A 16,139-nucleotide genomic window follows, 5' to 3' on the forward strand; every position below is an offset into this window, starting at 1 on the left:
TTGACTCTGTGTGTGCAGGTTTACAGGCAAGAAAACGTCGCCACCTGCTGGAACAAAACCTCAGTTAAAACACAACAGAAACAAACATGAAAAAAATGTCATATTAAAACAGCAAGTATAAAATATGTTATTCAAGTTTGTAAAAATGACATTTTAAAAGCAAGGACGTAAAGATATAATATAGTAAATCACACAGTTCATAATTTGAACAGGTTTTCATATTGATTGATTAATGACTCAAGCAAAACTCAATTGAAACATTTTATAAACTACTAGATTATCGGTGTTGTTTGCGAATAACTGGCAGATAAATACATAATTCAAATAATCATTATAAATCTCAGTGTTTGTTTATGATTTAACACGAAAGTGAGGACAGAAAGGAAACACATGTTCGCGCCTTTAATTGTGTGCGCGGGACCGAGGGGTGGGTCCCCTTCCGTCTCCATGGAACCGGGATCAAACACGGAAGTTGTCCATCCAGTCTGTTGCAGGTAAACAACACCACAAACCTCTGATTTCACCTCGTATTTATCCCAAACTGGTTCATTTATAACCTTACTATCGCGAATATGCGGTGAAACGCGCGAACCTTAACGGCTGAATAACAGATATAACCAGCTGATTAACGGACATAAACAGCTGATAAACGTAAATAAACAGCTGAATCACAACCGTTTAGGGGCTTACGTGTGTCCGTCCTCCCTTCCGGTTTAATGATCGACTAAACTGATTATAATCAGTCCGTAAAATACTTTAGTTTCATTACCAGACTGACTCGCGTCAAGTTGTCAATTTAGCATCCGGTTATTCCTTCAAAATAAAACTCGTTTTTGAAAAAAATAAAGCCAGTAGAGAGTTGAGTGGCTGACACATAACAGTACATATGATTACATGTATCTTTATTGGATATAGGATATATGACACTGCACCTGTCCTCAGTCTACAATGCACCTATCCTCCGTTCACAGTGCACCTGTCCTCCGTTCACAGTGCACCTGTCCTCTGTTCACAGTGCTGGTGAGCTGACAGGATGTCCAGGTTTAAGGAAGTTGAGTCCGGCCAAATCCAGGCCTCTGGCAGCAGCTGCGGTGGCGGCCTGGTTGCTAAGCGATACAGCATCCTGCAGAGTCTGGGCCGGGGAAGTTTTGGTTCAGTTTATCTTGTTCAGGACACCAAAGCTACAGACGGAGAACAGCAGTGAGTAAAACACCGTTATTTTATGTTTTCACCATTCAGTGTTTCTGATCAATCGTTTCCCCTAAATATACTTAGGTTTTTGTAATTTACAGTTCTATGAACATAAAACAATTCATTTTCAAGTAAATCTCCCTTTTTTAAAACCAAACAAAATTACAACAAAGTTCTTGCAAATCAGAGGATCAAAAATATTTTTTTGCTCGTATGAATTGTAAACAAACACTTTTCATGATGTTCTCATGGGAAAAGTGTTCATTCATGAAGCTTTATTTCTGCAGAAAGTCACAAGATGGCAGCATCGCCCTGTTGAGTCACTCACATACTGTACAAATACCTACACCCACTGGTAACTCCTCATTCAGCCTACTACTAGTATTTCTACTTCTCTGGGTAAAACCTCCTGGGTGGGTCTGTTAGAACCTTTAGAGGGTAGATTCTGGATAAAACCTCCCTAGAGGGTGGAAACATTAGATGAGTTCTCTCTAGAAACTCTGATTGGGGGTGAGTGAAACCTTGAAACCATAGAAGGTTTCCCTGCAGAACCTCTCATATGGGGTTCTGGGTGGAACCTCTCACAGATGGTTCTATGTATAACTCTTTATATTGGGTTGTAAGAAGGACCATCTAAAAAGGTTCCAGTTGTAACATTTATACCAGGAACCAAAGAGTTCTCCCATGACAAAAGCCGAATATATTTTAAGAGCCTGACACATTGCTGTAAATTTAGCCAACAGTATATTAATGAGTGAAATAATGCAACATACACATTAATGCAGCAGTGATATTGATTCAGAAACACCAGATATGATAGTAAAATAGTAAATAATGTGTGTTATGTGTTCACCAATATCATGGTAGTTTTTTCCCATGAGCACCTGGGTTTACTGTTAGTGCTGATTGGACATTTATTGATTTAATGAAGACAACCGCAGTTCACTGATCTGCCATTAGGGATGTGCATCAGGAGGATTTTACAATATTAATAAGAATAATAAGTTGAATTGCTCCACTAGAGTCACTATAAGGGTGATAAGATAAGAGCTCAACGATATCTCGACATAAACCAACTAGAAACCTAAATACAATGTCATATTGCTGATGGAAGTACGGAAACTACCATTCATCCATCCCCTTAATAGTAGTATATTCACTGCTAATATTTAGCATATAAAACATCAAACTACATAATACAGTAGTTTCACTGCTGGCAGCAGGAGTGGAAATGTCTTCAAGAAAACAACGCGCTGCAGGAGAATTACACCAGGTTTGTTAGAAGCTGTGAGAACAAAAATACAACAGCGAGATGAGGCTTTTTAGTGCTTGTTCAACAGCTGTATTGATGAATCACTTGGAGGTAGCGATACTGATCAATATGATCAGCTCGGTTTGAGCTCAGAGAGAAATCTACATCTTCGGGTGCAGCTGGTTGTATAGATACAGTGAATGCCGATCAGTGATTGGTTCCCATGTGGGGAGGTGATTGTTCTTAATTGCACAACTCAGAGTGGAGGAATGAGTCACAACAAGTCTGATTGTTTCTGCATCAGGTGACTGTAAACCACAGTCTGACTGTCTCACACATGCTGTCTCTCTCTCTCTCTCTCTCTCTCTCTCTCTCTCTCTCTCTCTCTCTCTCTCTCTCTCTCTCACATACAAACTGTCTCTCTCTCTGTCTCACATACACTGGCAGTCATGCTCTGTCGCTTCCTAACCACACACGTAGTACACACACACACACACACACACACACACACACACACACACACAGACACACAGTTAGAGAGAGACTTAGTGCGTTTCAGTGGTCTGACTCTGGATGAGAGTTGACGGGATTTACTGACTCTGTCACTTTGTCTGTCTGTCTGTCTGTCTGTCTGTCTGTCTGTCTGTCTGTCTGTCTGTCTGTCTGACTGTCTCAATTCAGAGGGGCTTTATTGAGATGGTAAACTGTAAATGGAATGGAGGTAGTAGCTGTCAGTGTTTACCCATCAATGTCGTTTCATGTTTCATGTGATCGTTCATACAAATGAAGGGATGAGGGTGTCCAGAGCAGGTAGAGCTGCAGTAAGTAGCTGAAGGGCACTTCTGTCTGCTGCAAGACGACATACATACAGAAAACAGGAAGAGTCTCTGTGTTGTCAGAAAACAGATGGAGAGTCATCATCTCTGCCCTTTCACCATCTGACAGGTCTCACCTCCCCCTCCCTCCTCCTCCTCCCCTCTGACAGATTTAGACACGATGCCCTGATCCACGTGTCAGTGTTTGCTCATGAATGTCTGTAAAAAGATTAATCTCAGACGTCTTTCACCTGACAGGTCCTCAAACTTATCATGACAACAAAAAAGGAGGCTTAAAGGAGCAGAAAGAAAACAATGAGAGGTCCAGATGTGTATGTGACCCCAGCTGTCTGTCTGGATGCGGTATCCATGGTGACAGACGGGCAGCGTCTGCTCACCTATATCACATCTCAGTTTGCTGGTGAGCCGATGAAAGAGGACTGATCTTTTAAAGTCTGTTCACCCACACGGTCACTCAGAGATGAGCAGAAAGTCTCAGAAAACCTGTCCACAGAAACTCCAGTTAGTTAAATTATGGCAGCTAGAATGACAGATGAGCAGGTCAGCAGTTTCCCAACCTGCACAGTTGTTTTATTTTGTTTTGGCCAAACCAAGCTGCTGCATCAGTGGTAAAAAAAAAAAAAGTTGAGTACTGTGTATCTATCGAAATGTTTACAAGAGGTTGATGTGCTGCTGTGTGATCGATCACTGCACTCAAAGCCTCTCCTCGCTTCTTCCTGCTCAGCGTGCAGACGGAGCTTCAAGGCAGACCTCCTCCCCAGTAACAAACAATGTAAAGTTGTACAGAGATGCATCTCAATCAGTGTTAAACACCTGCTTAGAGCTGCAAAAGACTCCCAGAGAGACAGAAAAGGCCCGAAGACACACACACTCACTGAGGCAAATGTCATCACCCCGCCTGCTCCCGTTATCGTCTAATTGTGCCGTCCCCCCCCGCTGCTGCTCTGATAAGGCAGAGTGACGGCCTGCTGAGACGGATACAAATTGTTTTCCTCCCCAGGATTCATCCGACGTTCAGCAGGTTCAATGTGTTAAACTCTGCAGCCTGTTGCCTAATTACAAACACAGCATTGTGAAAATACTCCGAAACCAATAGTGCAATAAAACGTTTTACTATTATTTCTGATGTGTGTGGACTAATATTACTGCTGAAATAATGTGTATGTTGCATGTTTTCACATCATATGCTACACTCCTAGAAATAAAGGTTCCAGGTGGATCCTTTGAAGAAGATTCTACCAGGAACAAAAAAATTGTTCGCCCATGAGGACAAGCCAAAGAACCCAGTTTTAACCCAGAACTCCCATATAGGAAGTTCCAGTGAGAATGCTTCTATGGTTTTATAGTTCCACCCGGAACCCCCATGAGGGGTTCTAAAGAGAACCCTTCTATGGTTTGATTCTTCCTCCCAGAACCCAGTATGGGAGGTTGTAGAGAGAACCATTCTATGTTTAATAGTTCCACCCAGAAACCCCATTATAGGTAGAGAGAACCCTTCAATTGTGTAATGGTTCCGCCCTCTATGGAGCTTTTATGGCCTGTAAGGGAGCGAACAAGAACCCACCCAAGAGGTTGTACCTAGAACCCTCTAGACTTTAGACCTAATGAGACTTTAAGGTTACATACAATGAATATTTGGTATGGTAGAAACTAAGATGAAGTGGTTCTGATTCATCCTCTGCAGACCACAAATATAGCGATCTGACATCAGATGTCCGTCCTCTGGGAGCATGAACATAAGGGTTATTGGTTTATCATGTGTGCATGTAGACATTTTGGCTCGATAGAAGGGCAGGAAATCAGGAAATATCAGACAAATTGTTGTATCCACAGGTTTTGAAGTCTTCAAAGAAAGAACTTAGATGCATCAAAACACCTAAAATGTATAATAAACGGATGTATTAAATTGTGTCTCTTGGCTGCTGCAGGCTGTGATGTTGGTTGTCAAATGTTTCTGTCAGGAGACTCTTTGTGCAGGAAGCCGTTTAGTGCGTTTGTGGAGTTTCAGTCATCACCATCAGGCCTGCAGCAAACAGCAAACTTCCATTTTAAGACTTGTTGCATCAACCCCTATGACTCCTTGGAATTTTTGACACTTTGAGGGAACAGAAGGTCACAAATCTCTGCCAACACCAGAAAGAAACTGTCAATGAGTTCCGAACAGGAAGTGTCAGGACCAAAGAGTTCGCAAACAGCTTTCATGACTTTCTTGAAGCCAAAAGGCTGCAGGGAAACCACTTTTTGTATTTTGCAACCTCAACTTTATGTCATTCCATCGTCACTGCGGTCTGCACTAAGAGGGGCTCTTCTTCTTTCCGGTGTGAAGCTCCTTACCGAGCCACGAGCTACGACTCTCTGTTGCTATGCAACTAAAGTGAAAGGCTGTTTGAAGTATGACACTCTGATTAAAGCTGAGATGTTTCTGATTTTCTCTGTGAGAAGAAAAACAAGCTGAGCTAGACGCCCAATCAGGAGCAGGAGTCTGCACAGGAATCCTTCAACGGGAACTGTGTTAGGGCCGATCTGCAGCCGGTGTATCAGTCGGTGGAGTTAACGACGTCACACCAACCTGACAGCTGATGTTCTGTCAGCATGAACTGTGTTTTCATGACAGCATCAAACACATGCGGAATCATTGATGTAACAACACAACACCTCAAATAAAATGATAAACTTCTGGAAAGAGTAGCACCACTACATAGACATACGAAACATATACAGCAACCATGGTTTTGGTCAATAAGGCAGTTTTTAGAAAGCAAGCTTTTTATAGCCTGACCCTTGCCATGACCTGGAACCAGCAATAATTGACAAGTTTTTTACATAAACCATCTGCTTAAAGTACACCAAACACCCCTGTTCTCCCACTTGGTCCCTCCCAGAACCTTTAAATGAGTATCCAGACACCTGTATACACCTATAGCTCAAACACCCTGCAGTGTGCACATACCAGCTCAGGTAAGTGAAATAGCTAAAAAAGATATCGAGCAAAATGGTTCAGCATTAACTTCTAACTGCTAAACCTGAACAAAACTGATTTAGCGTAAGCTAACTATGCTAACTATGTTTTTAGCAGCTGAACTATGCTGTTAGCTAACCTGAATGAAAGTGATTTAGCATTAGCTGCTAAACTGAACCATGTTAACCTTAAAGTGTAAGTTTGGCGGAAATTGAAAATAAAGCTATTTTCTGAATGAAAATATATCAACTAAGCCGTGGAGGAAGTAATTTTCGCTCATCACGCAGTTCAGAGCTAGCACGGGCGGAAGCTAGAGTCCAAAATCGCAAACAGTGGGTTAGCATGGGGCCAACAGCCACTAGCTTTCTAAATCGCATTTTTAAACCACTAACATTGCTCAAAACAGCGCCAAACCTCGTCAGCAGCTTGCTCTGGGTGTCTACACATAAAACGAAGCACCAACAACTCAGTTCATGAACCCGAAGTTTATAACAGAAGACAGTTAAGAACACTCACCAATTCTACCCCTGCCAGCTCCTCGCGAAGGATAGTCCGTAAGTGTCGATTACCGAACGCAGCTCTCGTGTTCCCGTGTGAGATCTCGCGTGACATGTATGTGCTTCAGATAAGGCTGCTGTCTCAAATCAAAGGAATTGAACTGAATCTGCTGAAGATTTGCTTACAGCTTTATTTAAACATTAATGAATAAATATGACATTATATATGTTTATGTAATTGAGCCAAGCAGTTGAAACTGCTAAACATTTTTGAATGCAGTAAACAGGTCATATTTCAGTAGGAAATCCCTTTCCATTCTGGTTTTTGGGTTGAAAGCAACGCTGTGCTAATGAGCCATATCCTCCATTTCACCTGCTGACCTGCTCACCAATTTAACAAGAGTAGGGGAAATGGCTGCTTGGTGAGGAGCAGCTGATTAACTCCCTCAGGAGGAGATGGAGACAGGTTTGACACCCGATAACTGCTCCACTATTCTTCTTTTAGCATCGTGCTAACATTAGCCGTTATCAGTCTGCATGTGGATGTCACTTTACAGTCACATCTCGTTGTACAAAGGTCTGTGTACATATCCTAAAACTTCAAATTGATCCTAGTTTTTCACTTTTTAAACCAGTGTGTGAAAACTACTCATGTACTGTATGTAAATTACATATCTATGCATGGAAGTTAACAGTACTCTAAAAGAAAAATGTTAAACCTCCTGAAATATGTTAAATATTTAACGAGAACCCACACTCAAGGTTTGCGAGATGGCACTACCTTGATCATGACTTTGGTCGAGACGAAAATGTGTTCATTAACTATTATCAACTACTGTAATGGTTAGTGTGTTCAAGCAATTATTTCTTGTCTATCAGTCCTGGAAGAGGGACCCCTCTTCTGTGAAACTCGTTACACTTTACCTGCTTCTTCTCTTTCCTTTACTGTGCTATATTGTTTTTGTGCAAGTAAACAGTAGAGTGTCAAAGTGACATTGACTTGACTTTTTGTCCTTGTGCCGGTGTGTGTTGTACTTGTCCCTTCCTCCCTATACTATATAGTGAATATTACTACACATTATACGGCGAAGACTTACATATCTAGAGTTTAAGATAAATTTGTTTTGCTAATTCTAATATAACCTGGTTGGAAGTGAAAGCAGAAAATGCCTCTTGGCCTCAACGCTGGTCTTGTCTCACTTGTTTGACCTCTGTTTCCAGGAAAGTGTTGAAACAGATTCCTCTGGGCAACCTACGACCTGACGAGACGGTCAGAGCGACGCAGGAAGCCCAGCTGCTATCTCAGCTGCACCACCCAGCCATCCTCACCTTCTACCACAGCTTCCTGGAGAAAGACACATTCTGCATTGTCACAGAGTTCTGCCAGGTAACAACACTGATTTGTTTGGTGGACAGTTATGGGAGTGCAGCGTGAACAGGAGGGGGCCAAGTACATAGCCCTGGGAGGCTCTGGTGTTTAACATGGTAGTGGAGATACGGCAGTCAGTCGGAACCACTTCAAGACCAGACAGCTTTCATAATGTTATTTGTGAGCTCTGCTTGCATCCATCCATCAATTTTCTGCTTCGTATTGGAGCTGGGTCACTGTGCCAGCAGTGCAGACGAGGAAGTCCCTGGGCCATATTTGATGTCTAATCCCTCTAGCTGTTTGGGTCTACCAGTTGGACCAGCCTGAAAAACTGAAATCGAAAGCTTTGCCTTCCGACTCCCACTCTTCCTTTCAAGAGCCCTCATTACTGCTGACGCCACACCAATCTACCTGATCTCACGCTCCTCACGCCTTAAAGAGATCCTGAGATACTTGAAGTCCCTCTCTCGGGGCAGCATGGCTTGCATGCGGACTGTACAAATTATTTCCATCATTTAAGAGTTTACCAGTCCTCCTGGGATCATGCATGACTTGTAAGGATGGTGTTCGTGTTGAAACAAGCCTCCGATTCTAAAAAGTGAAGCCAACGCAGCAGTACCTTCTGCATTCCGCAAATTTGAGGGCGTAGGTTTATACTACAGGGGTACTTGCATTTGACCGGAGGGAAAACATAAAAACATAAAACCCTGTATGCAATGTGTCATATGAAGATGATTAAGCTGGGAGACAGGCTTCCCTGCCTCCCTTGCAGTTTGTGATTTTTTTTTTTGTTTTGTTTAACAGCTGCTGAAAACACATACAGAAGCAGACAGGAAATCAAACCAGCAGCTAAAGGAGGCTTTAAAGCTCCGTAGAGCTGCACATTCCCTCCAGAACTAACAGTTTCTCTCGCTCTGCTCAGTTTCACCACATTTCTCCCAACATCAATCATTTCTGTTATGAGCATATGAGGTAAAAGAGAAAATGAAGCAATAATATGAAATTGAATTTGTCCCCTCCCCCTCCATCTTCCTCTCTGTGTCTCCATCTTTTCATTATATTTCTTTTCATCTCTGCTGTCTTGATTACAGCAGGTACTGTCTTCATACTCTCTCCACTAATGAATCTCACACTGCCTTCATCTCCACTCTCATGTCCTCTCTCTCTCTCTCTCTCTCTCTCTCTCTCTCTCTCTCTCTCTCACACATGGTGTTTTCTCCTCGTACACGTCACTCGCTGGTGATCCCCCCCCCCCCCCCCCCCTCCTCGTTATCGGCTGTCCTCCCTGCAACTCAGCGATACTCTGCAGCTCCAACATCGCCTCAAGCTTTAATTCCCCCTCTCAGCTTTACTCATTTCTCTACTGGTAACTGGGTTTTTTCTTTATTGCATTTTTACACCAGTGTAAATATAAACAGAGGCAGGAAGCTGCAGCAGCACTGAGGATTCATTAAGCACCAAACCAGTCCATTTTTCATACAGTTTGATTTCAAAAGAGGATAAAAATGGTTCGCACACACACACACACACACACACACACACACACAAGCACATGCACACACACACACACACACACACACACACACACTGAAACATGCACTCTGTCCAATCAAAGAGCACATGCACTCAGAGACCCTCAGAGCTATTGTTTCTAGTCAGACCATTACCCACAATCCCCTGCAGAGATGTGGAGGGCTCAAGGGTTTCACTGCAGCCTATTAAAGAAGAAACCGAATGAAGAAATCGAGCCTAGATATGAAGCAGAAAATGCATGCATGACTTTTACTCGTCCAGCAGATTTTAAATGGGATTCAGAGAGAACACAAGAGGAAGAACATCCTGAATCTCAACACCTTAATGTGGTGCACCTGCTTCTAGCTTCGGAACGCATAGGGTATTTTATATCAATGCGTGAATTTTTATGTCTTTTATTACAGTTATACAGTACTTGGATAAAATAAACACAATGATTTTCACAAGGCTCCCTAAACTCAGAGACTTAACAGTCTTGTTTTTACACACAGTTTTACCTTTAATGGCAGTGAGCAGCAGTTAAAACAGGTAGGCTAAGCTTTAATAAAGTATACACTGCAGACACTGAGGCACACAAAATGTGTTTCAGACAGGGGAAATTGCTGCTCCTTTTTAAATACACCCCAAGAGCCATTATCAAATCTAGATTAGACTCTGTTGGTCCCCTGTGCCTTGACTGATTGATTTCTCGACTGCACTTTTATTTCCTTTGTTGCATCTGGGGCAACTTACAACTTATTACTGCACTGTACTTGAATTTTGAGTCCGTTACCTTTGTATTTTATTTCATTGCAACTCAGAGGAGGGGATTTTATTCTGGTTTTTATGTCTTATGTTTTTCTAGTGCTTTGGGGATATGAAGCATTTTTGAATGTGCTATTTGAATGCAGCTTGAAAAACAATATTTCCCATAAACCCTAGAGGTTTGCAAGCTAAACCATGAGGGAGATCAGTCTGTAGTGAGTTCAGTTGTCTGGAATAACAGCGGGATAGTGTCTGTGATTAGTCCAGGTAGCTAATAACAGCGGGTTGTTAATTTGTTCTATTTATTCTCTATTTTCAGTTGAGCAGGAATGCTTGGTGCTGTAATCAAAGGAGTGACTGTAAACTTTCAACTTCTGTCTCATTGTTTTTTTTCAATATCAGCAGTTACCCAGAACAGACTCCCGCTCCTCCATAATGAGGAGCAACGTTTGATATATATGCCAATAGCATGTGACAGTTTCAGCTGTGCTGAACATCCAGTCGTTAGAAATCTAATGCTGGAGGCCAGGCTTGAACAGAAACTATGAGAGTTCATGTGGAGTCTTATTATAACTGCTCGTGTTATTCCCCCTGAATGCAGGCTGCTTTGTGTTAATGAGCATACATTAATCGACTTAAAAAGAAGTAAAAAATCTACAGATCTCTCACACCAGCCTCCTCCTACTGTTCAGATGAATGAGTTTGTGTTTGGGAATGTGGTTCTGAACCAGGTCAAGATTGATGAATACCTGCATCCTGACTGTTTTTTTACCATCCTCGTCTACCATCCTCTCTCTCACTCTGCTTCCTATACCCCTCTATCTCCCCCCTCCCCCTCGCTCTCTGTCCCTCCCCCTGTCAGGATCGGGATCTGGACTTTAAGCTTGAGGAGGTGAGAAGAGCTGGGCAGAGTCTCCCTGAAATCCAGGTCGTTGATTGGCTCATCCAGCTGCTGCTCGGCCTTCACTACATGCATGACAGGTGAGGACACAGTCGCCATGGCAACATGCATTCCCCCTTTCTCCTCAAGTGCATGTTTCCTTCTCTTTCTTGGTGCATATTTAACACTCTCTGGATAATTGGCTTCATTAAAGCAGCAGATTGGAGGTCAAAGGGCAACCAGTTAATCGATGTAATGAACTGGACTGACAGGTTCAGCCTCTGGTCAAATAGCTCCTCACGTCACATGATTGATCATTCAATAAACTGTCTGATAATTTAACGAATCTGATGTTTTTTTTTCTTGACTGCTGTGCTGCTGTCTGCAGGCGAATACTCCATCGAGATCTGAAGGCCAAGAACGTCTTCCTGAAACGAAACCTCGTTAAAATCGGTGAGTTTCCTCCTCTGGTGCTGCAGCAAAGGTTCAGGGCACTTTCTCACTTTTCTTTTTTTTTGTTTTGTATGTATTACATGGTCTCTCATGCTGCTTCAAAGACTCAGGGAAAACAGGATCATAAATAGAAACATGTTAATGAGTCCATATTAAATCAGCCCAAATATGCAGTTTATATCTGGAGTGTAAACTCAGCAGAACTCAGCAAACTCTCTGATCATCATCTGACAAACAGGAAATGGACAAGAGACTGTGGATCAACTGGAATCCAGTCAACTGACTGAGGAAATACTTTAGTGTGTGAGTTCATGCTCTCATGTGGCGGCCGCAGTACTTAAAGGACCAAAAAGTACTCATTACGCAGAGTAAAATATGTTCAAATATTGTATCGTATCAATGTGTTCATGGGCTGCACGTGGTGTAGAGGGTAGCACTGTCACCTCACAGTAAGAGGGTCCCGGGTTCGATTCCCGGGTTGGGTTTGGGTTCCTTCTGTGTGAATTTTGCATGTTCTCCCCGTGTAAGTGTGGGTTCTCTCCGGGTTCTCCGGCTTCCTCCCACAGTCCAAAGACGTGCAGGATGGGGATAGGTTCATTGATGACTCTAAATTGCCCATAGGTGTGAATGTGAGCGTGAATGGTTGTTTGTCTCTACATGTTGGCTGGGATCGGCTCCAGTCCCCCCACAACCCTGAATACAGGATAAGCGGTAGAAAATGGATGGATGGATGGATCAATGTGTTCATCACTTTATGTTTCAGCTGGTAAAGGTGGAGCTCATTTTCATGACTTTATATACTGCTGGGTGGTTAAATCGATATTATATGTTTTATCAGTTGAATATATTTTGTCTTAATTATCTGATGTTGATGTTGTTGTCGTCTGTTTCCAGGTGACTTTGGAGTTTCCTGCCTGCTGATGGGGTCATGTGACCTGGCCACTACCTTCACAGGAACCCCATACTACATGAGCCCAGAGGTGCTGAACCACCAGGGATACGACTCCAAGTCTGACATCTGGTAAACTTTACAGAAAGTCTGATATTATATTACATTTTTGTTTTTGCCAACGAATCTCATGAAAACACAGAAACCAGCTTTGTGTTGGTGCATCTCCTGATATTTTGGGACCTCAGGACCTTTTCTAAGAAATACATTTTGTTTTTGTTTTGGAGGAGCAGCACAACGTTCTATACTCTGATGTGATTGGTTCAGAGCTGGAGGCTGCACAGGTGCATTATGGGAAGGATGATTGGACTCCTGCAGGTGGAGAGCAAGGAATTAATTTAGTTTTTGTTGCTGCAGGAAGGAAAACAAATCTTTATTTATAAGACGTGTTACTAATATTACAACCCAACGGCTTCGTAAAGCTTTGAGCACTCTGAAAGTCAGCTGATCTGTTTCACAGACACAAACTCATCAACGGTAGTGGATAAACTTTCCCTGCAAACACAGACGAGAGGTCAAAGGTCATTTTGATGGAGTTTCTTAATGAGGGAAGAGTCGCCAGGAGGTCATGTGTTTTAATTAGTGAAGAGCAGATCAGAGGGGAGGACGGTGATGATGATGATAAGGTAATTAGCAGCAGAACGTATTGAAGTATTTCTTCACGTTCGTACTGAAGTTGTTGAAGCTCAAAGCTCAGCCTCACATGGAGGTCATCAGATTAGAGGGGAATCATATTTCATTTCAGATAATTAACGTGATACGTGATTAACACTTTCCGTGACCTTTGACATTCTCTGTTTTCATTATGGAACACTAAGTCATTCAGGTAGCCAATCAGAGAGCAAGCGGCAACATAAAACACAATTTTCCTTGTGTAGGTCTGATAACTGAACATTTTAATAGTTAAAACGTTTATTTTAAGAAAGTGTGAAGACATGTTCTTATTTCCTAGATAAGTCAAACTTTAAAGCTGCACTTATTGAATTTTTTGTCCACTTATTGGCAGCAGGACTGTCTATAAACTCATCATCTTACATGGCATGAAGTAAGCATCACACTGGTTCCCTCCACAAAAAGCCAATGGGATTATTCCATTGGATACTTACGGAAAATAAGCTCTGTTAAAACAAACTTTTATGATACCTAGATGTTGCAAATTAATCTTCACAAATTAACACCAATATGATTCTTGAAGTGTGAAGACAATCGGCAATAAGATCTCTGAGTATAACATGATGTGCAGGTACAATCAATTAGTCAGGATCAGTAATTACTTACAAGCTGATGGAAGCATGTTAATGTATTAATAGTGGGACAGAAATATGTAGTTAATTGGTAATTATTGAATGATATAGCTGGTGTTTCTTAGGCAATTAGTAAAGAATAGTTGCAGGTTCACAAATACTGAGGAGATGGATGTTTACAGAGCTAATGAACAGACAGAGGTAATGAGAGAGGAGGCTGTAGAATGTAAAGCAGGTCATTAATTAACGAAGCAAGACAGAAAGAAACTGGGAGACAAAGAATAGAGCTTCTCTGGTTTATCGTTGAAAAATCAGCAGCGTTGCTCCTTTGGATCCAGACCTCTGGTTGTAGCTTCTAACCCATGATCAATCATGGTTTTCCTCCCTGACATCTAGTTGGACCACAGGTTTGTAGGAGTACTTCACCCACAAAATGACCATCTCTATATGAATTAGTCACCTCTTGTTACCTTGAATTCTTGAGGAAAACTTTGAACAAAAGTGTTGACGAATGAAGTAAATGGAGGCAGCGTTAAACAACAACAAAACTAGATTAAAACTCTCACAAAGTTGGTGCAGTATAATTCACATCTCATTTATCCAGGCATATGCTCGCTATTTCACAAACACATGCAACCAAAACCTGAGGGCCCTTATGCACCATCGTAGAAAATCGTTTTGCAGACAGCTCAGTTCGGTCTTCGCAGGCTGACGGACCACAAAGGGCGCGTTCTCTGAAGGATCTGGCGTCTGAATGGGGACACAACAACAGAGATGAGAAAGCATCTCTTTTTCGGAAGTTTCTCAAAAGTGCAGATGTGCTATTGTTGGACAGATCATTAAAACTAGCTTGTGTGGCGTTGCAGGGCTCTGGGCTGCCTCCTCCATGAGATGTGCTCCCTGACTCACGCCTTCCAGGGTCCAAACTTCCTGTCTGTGGTGATGAAGATCGTGGAGGGAGAAACCCCGACGCTGCCCTCCAGATACTCTGAGGGTCTGAACTCTGTCATGAAAAGGTGAGGAGACAAAGCAGACTTTACTGTGAAATCACTGAGGGTTTGTCTCCTTTTAGTCAGACAACTCTGATGTATTAATATGCAAATATGAGTAATTACTGAGCTCAAAGCTGCGGACTGTAGGCGGCGACGATAATTAAGTTCTCCTCAGAGGAAGCTGAGAACAGATGGGCCAGACTCAAATGTCCACCCTCCGACTTATAGAATTCAGTCTGATGTTACTGAGAGGCGTTCAGTGTCATGTCTGCAGGAGGATAAAATGCACTTCAGACGTCTCAATTATTTCAGTTAATTACGGCAGGTCTGCTGCTGTACACATGAGACGGATCATGTTTGATATGCAGAGAAACTGTCCTTTTACATGCACTTCAATGCTGGAAAACCTCGACTCAGTACCTCCATAATTGAATATCACAAATTAAACAACAATGCGATTCTGCAGCCAGGTGAGCAGCTCTGTGATCACGTATTCGAATAATGGATCTGCACATCTGATCTGTTGTTTTGTCTGTCTTGAACCAGGATGCTGCACAAACAACCAGCATGCAGACCGTCGGCTGCAGAACTTCTCAAGACCAGGCTCATGGAGGAAAACATGAAGGTCGGAACGTTTTGAACGCGTAACACATGAATATGCTTCTGACACGAACAAACAAGGTCGCGTGACATAAACTGTTGGCTGTTTGTTGTGTGAGAGCTGTTTATGGGACTGTTTCATGTCATTTCAAGGTAACAGCCAATCAGAGTGTTTATCCAGCTGTTCAACAGATGAGCTGCATTCGTAAAACATCTGCTTCAGATTCATCTCCAAACCAAACGTGTGGAACAAAAACCAGAGCTGCAAAAAAATGCATGCACATCGCATCTTGAGGGTATATGCATGTGTGTGCATATATATATATATATATATATATATATATATATATATATATATATATATATATATATATATATATATATATATATATATATATATATATGAGATCCTGGTCACTGGAGATATATATTTATATATCTCCAGTGACCAGGATCTCATTTGGATTGTTATTTTGGGCAAAATTGTAATTGATTTTGATGAAATATCCCTTTTTCAATTTGAAAATCCAACGATAATTTCATTTTTTTTACGGTTTCTGACTACGATAGTTGTTATTTGACACCTGGTCACAACGGCTTTCAATGGAATGATGTCGACTGAAGTGTGTTTGAGTTAAAA

General features: G+C 42.0%; 1 protein-coding gene across 4 annotated transcripts in view; it reads left to right on the forward strand.

Annotated features, from left to right (window-relative positions):
* The first annotated feature begins 453 nt into the window (after positions 1-453).
* The window catches only part of nek11 (NIMA-related kinase 11), a 39,940-nt gene continuing 24,254 nt past the window's right edge, over positions 454-16,139 (forward strand). For all 4 annotated transcript variants that reach the window (XR_014598284.1, XR_014598285.1, XM_084026544.1 and 1 more), the window contains exons 1-8: positions 454-494; positions 1,016-1,200; positions 7,957-8,122; positions 11,244-11,362; positions 11,650-11,714; positions 12,609-12,735; positions 14,774-14,923; positions 15,446-15,524. Coding sequence is in view for 2 of the 4 variants with exons in the window: in XM_084026544.1 (XP_083882670.1) it covers positions 1,034-1,200; positions 7,957-8,122; positions 11,244-11,362; positions 11,650-11,714; positions 12,609-12,735; positions 14,774-14,923; positions 15,446-15,524 (873 nt within the window). In the remaining 2 variants the exon portion in view is untranslated. The remainder of the gene's footprint in view (positions 495-1,015; positions 1,201-7,956; positions 8,123-11,243; positions 11,363-11,649; positions 11,715-12,608; positions 12,736-14,773; positions 14,924-15,445; positions 15,525-16,139) is intronic.

This window comes from Eutrigla gurnardus (genome assembly GCF_963514095.1).
Source record: "Eutrigla gurnardus genome assembly, chromosome: 14".
Classification (NCBI taxonomy): Eukaryota; Metazoa; Chordata; class Actinopteri; order Perciformes; family Triglidae; genus Eutrigla; species Eutrigla gurnardus.